The sequence below is a fragment of the Trachymyrmex cornetzi genome, unplaced genomic scaffold (genome assembly GCF_001594075.2).
Source record: "Trachymyrmex cornetzi isolate Tcor2-1 unplaced genomic scaffold, Tcor1.1 scaffold67, whole genome shotgun sequence".
In the NCBI taxonomy this organism is placed as follows: domain Eukaryota; kingdom Metazoa; phylum Arthropoda; class Insecta; order Hymenoptera; family Formicidae; genus Trachymyrmex; species Trachymyrmex cornetzi.
In genome coordinates, this window is record NW_017299992.1 from 1,933,784 (window position 1) to 1,942,941 (window position 9,158).

At 29.8% G+C, this 9,158-nt stretch overlaps 1 protein-coding gene across 2 annotated transcripts; it reads right to left on the reverse strand.

Annotated features, from left to right (window-relative positions):
• Positions 1-2,346: 2,346 nt before the first annotated feature.
• LOC108767240 (small integral membrane protein 14) lies at positions 2,347-7,495 on the reverse strand. 2 transcript variants are annotated; one of them, XM_018516981.1, is made up of 5 exons: positions 7,307-7,495; positions 4,091-4,197; positions 3,325-3,379; positions 2,916-3,064; positions 2,347-2,845 (listed from the first exon to the last, which is right to left on the reverse strand). In XM_018516981.1, the coding sequence occupies exons 2-5, from the start codon at positions 4,160-4,162 to the stop codon at positions 2,804-2,806; spliced, it is 318 nt and encodes a 105-aa protein (XP_018372483.1). In that variant the 5' UTR covers positions 4,163-4,197; positions 7,307-7,495; the 3' UTR covers positions 2,347-2,803. The 2 variants fall into 2 exon arrangements, with proteins under 2 accessions (XP_018372483.1, XP_018372486.1); XM_018516984.1 differs by lacking the exon at positions 7,307-7,495 and adding an exon at positions 4,280-4,339.
• Between the last annotated feature and the right edge of the window lie 1,663 nt (positions 7,496-9,158).

Here is a 9,158-nt window from a genome sequence, read left to right on the forward strand (position 1 = left end):
TTATTCGTTCAAGCTTTTTCTTAGTCTCTGATTGTGTAGCCTACGTGATATATGAGTGTGAGATCTTTGAGATATATATATATATATATATAAATTATAATTAACTGATATAATAAGAATCAGCATTTCTCTGAAACTTCAATTTAATACATTCTCTTTCATTTGTACATACATTCTAGTCCGTTATATATTTCGATATCAGAATGCCAGAGATCTATCGTTTATGAAAACAATATGTCTAATTTTTTAACAAAGATTGAAATATATTATACACAAATTCATATTAAACGTAGAATATCTGTTGAACAGAATATCAATCATTTATAAACGTTTTCACAATTTGTTATGAATTTATAAATTTGGTATGAGTTCATAAGAGATTGTATACAACATCTTACATTCTTGAATGTAAGATATATTCAATCTTGATTTATACATTTAGGCATAATTCATTCAATTTACTATATTTGTATATAGCGTGTATAATTATATATATATTTATATCGATAATATAGAAGGTATTTTATGTGTAAATACATACATATGTAATAGATACATAAATCGCTGTCATCTTCCGAAAGTACAAAAACATGAATACAAGATTTCATTACACGGTTATTGTTAAATAAGTAACTGTGATGCTTATTTTACTTCTGTATTTTCTTATATTTCAGATCTCTGATATCCTATAAAATGCTATGTCATCTTCCAAAAGTACAAAACATGAATACAAGGTTTTCATCAGTTATTGTTAAATGTAATTGTGATTTTACTTTTGTATTTTCTTGTATTTCTGTTTTCTACATATGCACATTAATTTGACGTAAGGAAAGCTCTATTTTGTGCAATATATTTTGTACATGTGAGGTAATATGAAATATTCAACTATGTGATTTGTAAAATTAATCTTTACATATACACACATATATATATATACATATATGAAGATTATTTTTCATAAATATACATATATGTATACACACATACAGTTATGACAAAGAAGAAAATAGTTTTTGAGGAACTAAAGATACTGAAGATTGATAAATATATAAAATCCAAACCACCAAGCATTAAATTTGATCATAATATATATATAGCAAGGATACTCAGGAATTTGGAATTCAATTCCAAGTTTCAAATTGATGCTTAATTTTTATCCGCTCAAATGTACCAATTTCGGTATGTTAATATAAAAACTTTCGATTTTATCTTAGTTTTTTCTATTAGTAAAAAAGATATAATATCCATATGTTATTATTTCTACAAATAGTATTTACAATTTTTTATAAAAATAGATATGTGAATTTTGTGCTGATGTACAATTCCCATTTTATTTAAAAAAGAAATTTCCGAAATATGATAAATAAAATAACACGTAAGTAGCTAAGTTTAAATATATTAACATTGTACAAAAATAATTATATGTAACTATAGCATTTTTATCTAAAATAAAATTATTTTGTAATGAAAATATGTATAATCAATTATGTAAATCGTACGAAACGGATTCCTTTACATAAACATATGTCCCATGTTATTTTTTTTACAGAATCTTTTATATTGACATTATTTATAATAACATAATAAAGAGCCACTTTATACAATGCGGAGAATCAGTTTTATTATCGACAATATGGGAATGTACAACGTCAAGCATTGTTATTAATATAAAATATTTTATCATAGATCCCCCACATCTGTTACGGAGAAATAATGTAATACTGCTAACGTTATTTGTATATAACGTTATTTGTATACAATATTTTTAAATCTGTAACTTTTAATTTGTGTAAAACGTTTGAGGTGTGACAAAATATCTCCACTTTATTTGAATAATATGAGTGTATATGTGTTGTTTATGTGTGCGTGCGTGCGCATGTACGTGTATGTGTGTGTCTAAATATATTATACAAAACTATTATATTACATAATACAAAACTATGCTCTTTCTTTTTTGTGTGGATAACAAAATTAATTTTTAAATGTTTATTAATTTTATTGCACGGAAAAAAATGCATTTCCAATCGTTTACTTTTTTACAATCGTGCATTACAAAACAAATAAATGTATAAATACTGTTTCTTGACAAGATCTGAAATTCTCAATTTTCTATATTATTTTGCTATTGAAACATTTATAACAGATATATAATTGTATATTCGATATTTATACGTGGGAGATTTTTTTTATATACCAAATTAGATTTTGTGATTTTATCAATTTTTTATAATAATTTTTCGAATATAAATATACCAAGTAAATAATTTCATTACATAACTATTCGTTCGCAGGTATTTAATCTTTTTATCGTTTTCATAGTAAAAATTTTAAATTATATTCGCGTATAATACATTATTATTATTGCGCGTGAGCGAGTTTTTTGTTATTTTATTAATTAAATCCGTTATTACCTTCTCAATAAACGAACATGTTAGAACGCTAGAGATCTCATGTTAGATGTAACAGTTAAACTTCAATATCTTTCAAAAAGTCGAGATAAAATTATTTTATATCATGCTTATACATATAATCTCGGCACGAGATTATTATAGAAAGAGTTTAAAGAGAAAGACGCATACGCGCGATACAATTGAGAAAATTGTGTAAAATTGAGATTACCAACGTGTAAGGAAGTTAAGTCTCCAAAAATCAAACTGATATAGCTCGCTAACGCGCGTACATTAGATTTATTAATATCATCTCATATATCATACCGTCTCTTATTTCTGTTATAAGTTCAGCGCAGATCCTGATATATAAAACCGTGAATAACAAAAACCTTGACGATGTCGCACTGCACTATTTAATTCACCGTCGGCGATGGTGGACCGTCCCCGTGTGAACCCTGCAAATAAAGTATGCTCAAAATACGTCTTCAAGTTTCCATCAATAATGCATAATCGACGCACACTCACGGGCTCATTGCTGTTCTTGTTGATAACATTCCTGGTCGAATGTCGCAAAGATCTCGGTCTAAATGCGTACAGGAGAGCGATGAAGCCAATAATTAAGCAAGTAAAGAGGAAGTCTGAACATTCCCGAACATTCGTCTGCGGCCCTGGAACTAAAAAAAGGAAACATTTATTTTTTTCTTTTTTAACAATTAATCGTGTAATTTATTATTATATCTAACACATAATTCACGTATCTTAAATTATTAAACTTTTGTTTACTTTCAGTTCTGCAAAGAAAACAGACTTGAACTGAAGTTGGAACTTAATTGGCTATGTTGATGAAACCGATTGTAGGAAACAATTCGTCGAACAGTATATTAAATATTAAATATTAATTAGAAGTGTTTAGTGGCAAATAGTGAATACCTACATCTCGACACACTGAAACACTCAGTATCCGAACAATAATCCTGAGATTGTCGTAACTGGAACAGTAAAATACAATTTGTGGAAAAATTAATTTGCAAAATACATGCAGTGAAACAAGTAACTATATTTGCTGTAGATGTTCGTCGCTGAATGTAAGTGCGATAAATATATGAAAAAAAATATAACAATTATGGATTATATTAATTACTATTAATGTGAAGATTGGATTTGACTTTTATGTGAGTGTATGCCTTTACATATATACACAATACACAATACATACATATATATATCGATACATTTATGTGTCTCGTAAGTTATGTTCATACTGTATATATATTACTTTTTCGCGTTTTAACAAGAATTATTCGTTACGGAATGTATACTTAAAAACGAATTTATCCACAGAAGCGAACAGGTCTTCTTTTTTACACTCGAATCTTTATAATTCGACGTTCTCATGTTTGATTTGTGTAATGTATCATGCATCGGCAATCGACTTACGTAATTGAAACATTTTTACGTAACCGCGTGGCGCAATGAATTTCTGCCAGCTAAACAGAAGAGGTCATTGCGTTACAGTTCGTCCAAGAAACCTCGTTTATTGTTCGGTCTAAAGAGACCTAAACGCGAAAAAAAAGGAAAAGGAGATGCATCCTTCTGTCGCCATCCATTATCCGACCACGATCTTATCGCAATATATATCAATCTGGCGAACTCATTTTTTTTATTTATTTTTTATTTATTTTCTCTCTTGTATTACTTACGATAGAAAGCAGATGTTGCATGGACATGTGATTCCACATGCACTCGCAGGGGTCGAATCCTTCGTCGCTCATCGTGGTAGGTGGGTGACCTTCCGCAAAATCTGTCGCTGCACACAATTAAAAAATTACCTCGATTATTGAAATTATTAGATATGTCAATGTTACTTTTTCATCGCGAGCGCAACCTACGTTTTTCCGTCGTGCGTTCCGGACGCTTTTTGCCATCGATAATCCGCGAAACGTGTAACTTATTTCATATTTATGGTCGGTTATTTTTACAAACACGGAGCAATATACTGACGTAAGCAATATACGTAAAAAAAAAAGAAAAAAGACTCACCAACAAATAATACATATTTTAGCAATTCTTTATCAAGTATTTGATACGTGTGATTACATAAAGTAATTTAGCGCAGAATTACATATAAGTATACACTTATAGCGCAAATAATTATCTTAATTAATTTTTCTACATATTTAACACTGAACGTTAGAATATTAATTGATTAAAAACGAGTTTAAATTTGAAGTAACAAGATGTGTTTTTATATTTATTTCAAAAAACTAAACTAAAATGCATTATCAATTGTCGTATTTTCAAGGATGTCTTGTATAAAACGGGGCAATTACTCGCATTTGTGTGAGCGAGGTGGATATAATACCTGACTTCTTATCTGGCTTGATACGACATACACGACTGTACAATAAAAGATATCTCACGAATGCGACATAAATGTTGCGAACTTACACAGTGTAAATTATCGGTGGAATTGCTAGGTTGGAGTACCGTTTATCGCGCACGTGGATGAGCTACACGTTATTTTAAATATTTAATAAAATTTATTTCTTCCAATGACAGAGATTTCGTTACTTCGTTTTCGAGCTCGAGAATACATTTATTAATTTAATGATTTATATGTTTATTTATGCGATGACTTATGTGTTTATTTACTTAATATATTGACTTTCACATCATCCATATCTGATAACATAAGTTTCTGCGAAAGTTTCATCACCCATTTGTATTTAGTTAAAAATTAAGAATTATTTTACTAAATATTTAAGTCATTAAAGAAATAATATAAATTATACTAATGTAATGTACTTTATTGTCTTAAGGCATTAAAAAAACAATAAAATATTTAATATGCAACATTTATTAAGCTCAATATACTCTGAAATCAGCTTGATAGTCAATGTAATGACAATTTGTTTAAATATTTAAAATAATACCTTCACATGAAAGAGAAGTAGAACGTTCGTTTGATTCAATTTGTCACAGAAAAATCGAATTTGAATATTCCTTATTTTTAAACAGGATATTGCGAGCAAGTTTAAACTCGCAATAACAAAATATACATATTCTTTTGTATTCGTTAAAACACGTCCAAGTTAAAATTATTACTGTATTATCGATTTTCACAGTTTCAAGGACGTTGCATATAACGTGGGCAAATTATTCTCTTTTCTAGAAATTTAATATACTCGACTTCTAATTAAATTTATTGTAATATAAATTGTTTATTTTATTTTTAACATACATGAATTTTTTAAAATATATATAAGATAAAATAATGCTATTAAGTGGCATATAAACTTATCTTGAAAGTTTAAAAAGTTTAGAAAGTTCATAGAGGATGTGTTGCGAGATTAGCCGAAGGAAGTCATAAATCGCGGAAGAGTATTAAAGAAAAATGTAGATACTCTAAATAATGAGAAAATCATCGATATTTACATGAATTACTGCGATACGCAACATTAATTTACAGCATGCATTAGAACTACGATAAAGAAATCCACGGTATTATAATTTCTAATCCTATAGCAAACTCAATTGAGATTTGCTAAACAAACGCGCAAACACTCGTTAGTAACTCCGTTTATGCTTATTTTTTTAAAAACATAAACTAACTCAATTTAATTTACTGTTTATCTAGTTCTAAAAATTAGAAAAAGATAAAGAGTGAATTAACGTGAGATTAAAGTAAATTTACATTGGTAGAAATGAACATTAACAAATTAAATGAAACAGCGTAAAATGTAGAAATTAGATTGCTGTTATTCGAGTATCGCTTTTTCTCTCGTTCCAACATCCGAATATATATATTTATCTCCTTATAAGGAAAAAGGATTTTGGAGATTTTAAGCAACGCGAACAGATTTAATATTACAAAAATGAGCAAATTTACTAGAATATTTATAACTTTATTGGTCATCACCTAGTGAATTTGCTTACTTTTGTAATTTTCACCTCGTCTCAATAAGAACCGTAATTAGTAAAGCTAGAAACACATAAAAAATGTAAGGCAATAAAACTTAAGCAGTAAGCGAATCGACAATCACTGTAGAGAACATAAAGTAGTTCTATGATTGTCCGATTCGATTATTGTTTATGTGTTTCTGGTTTAAGTCTCCTGTTGCTTGCGCATTTTTTGCACTCAGCATCTTCGCTTTCTCCCTTCGATCTCAACGACTCCGAATGTACACTTATTTCGTTTTTCTCCAGAAGTGCAAAACTTCTGGAGGCTCCAAGTAATACAAAACAAACATAAGCTATTTTCCATTTGATGCTCACAGCGGCTCTTGGAATTAAGGCGAGTTTTTTTTTTAATTCACCGATTGATCAATCGTATTATGTGCAAATGCAGCTTTTACAGAATAAAGTTGCATTTACGTTGTATAATGCGAGTTGATGAATTAAAAAACTCGCTTTTACTTTTTTACTCGATCGTTCTTCTTACCAAGTGTTAAACAAGGACAAGTGCTCTATGCGCTGTGAGCGGCAAATGGAACCCAGCTATCAACAACCAAAGCGATTCGCGGAGCGAGGGGGAGGATTACAGCTGTTGGCCGCGAGAATCGCGATTTTCCGCGCGGCTCGCCTCGTTTCCGCGTTTTCTCCGCACGAGAGAGCGATGATATCCCCACAGCGATTTGCGGGCGACGAGAGAGAAATATAGTTCCATCGCTCGCGTCCGTATGGCACGACACGAATGCGTCGCGACGGACGGCGCGAAAGCGCCGTCGAACGAAAAGTCGCGGGATGACGAGCGTCGCGACTTATCGCATCGACACTATCGCGCGCGAAACGGAAAGGGGGGAAAAAAAACAAGAGGAAAAAAAAGTGAGAAAGACGCGACCCAAATGAACGATCGATGACGGATCGTCGTCAACGCAGGGACGAAAAGTGTCCGTCGAAAGATGCACGTTACTCACCGTCGTCGACCGAGATAAACGGGAATGGACGGAAGAGCTGGATTACGACTGCGTGATGCAGCTTGACAGCTTCAGGCGACTTGGACGACTTACGCTCGGCCCATTCCAACCATTACAATCGTCGTCGTCGCTGGTCGTCGCCTTCGCTCGTGTAATACGTTCGCAATCGTGCCTTCGTGACCCCGCGGGATTGGTGCAAGGCCGGCCAATCGACGAAAACGGCGCGATATTTTCAAACCCGTGTTCGAAGACGGTAGATCTCTAAATTGTCATTTGGAACATTTCGATCTAAGGACTAGAGATATTAAAAAAATTTTTTTCAATAAAACAAAATTTGAAGTAAAAGTTTGATTATTCTCTTTTTACAGTACGAAAAATAATTTATAAAACGTTATTGTTATATGTACCTAGCAATGTGACTCATAATCTTGGTGTTTTTGAATTATTATTTAAAAAATTACAACCTTGTTGCGTGATGCAAAAAGAATGGCATTCTATTTTTTAATAGGAGTTTGATTATTCTCTGCTTATAGACATTATAGCATAAAAGATAATTTATAAAACACAATTATGCGTATAATGTATGTTTTGCAGGTTGACGATGCAGCAAATGTTACATTTGTCGTGTTATACAATTTATATATTTATAATAAAGAAAAATTTCTTGAACTTAAAAGGATTAATTAATCTGAATTTTTTTGAAAGAATTAAAGTGTTGTTTTTTTATTTTGCATTTTTTAATTGTATATTGTATTGCAAAAATGATATTTTATGCATGCTTTTGATGATTATGAATATTATGATTGATGATGAACAGATTAATGATTAATTTATTTCTAACGAGATGCTGTCTAGTACAAGATTTTTTTTATAAGAACATATAAATATGTATAAACTTACATAACTAACATAAAAATATAATTATAAAATGCATATGTCCATATATGTAACATGTTTCTTTATTTCGGAAAATTAATTAATAATTAATTAATAATTGTTTTGTACAAAAAAGTAATTATGAGAAGACATAAAAAATAATTAAAGGAATAATTTGCGCATTGGGGAGGGTTCTTTTATAAAAAATCAAGTTTGAAGAAGTAAGAAAAAATTGCCCAACTATAATTATTTACATGATTAAAAAAAATATATATGTGAATGTATATGGGCAATTTTTTCTCATTTTTCCAAACTTGATATTTTGTAAAAGGAACAATTCGAAAATTATTTATTTTTTTATTTTTTTTGTATCTTCTCATTATTATAAAAATTAATAAATAAGATAAAAAATGCATTTAATTGTTTACGGTTTCTATCTTCAGGAAATACGATAAAGTCAGTTATGAATTCATAATACTATAAAATTGATGATTGTTATTATTATACGAATTTTATTGTAGCTGTTAAAGGTTACTCTATATATATAATATGTATGTTAATAAAAAATATAGAAATTTCTGATTTTCAGAAAAAAATTTTCAATTTTTTAAAAGATTTTCTTTTTCTTTAACAAACATTTCTGTGCTCCAGCTTTAATGTTATCTTTGAACTTTCACATTGTAATAAGGAAAATCCGTTGTTATTTATTCCTTTGTACAAGGGTAAATACCACACATTTTGAAATTTGCTAATTGGAAATCCCAATCGGATTCTTAGCATTTTTATAATGATTGCCTAGAATACGTGTACGTATTTGTGTGCGCGTATATATGTGTGTATGTATTTAAAACATGTCGTCATTACTGAAAGAATAAATATATGACTTTAATTACAATATTAAATACGGTATAACTTTCGATTTATTTCTTATAAAAAGTTTCATTTAAAGACAAATCGATGTGTACACAAAAAATTA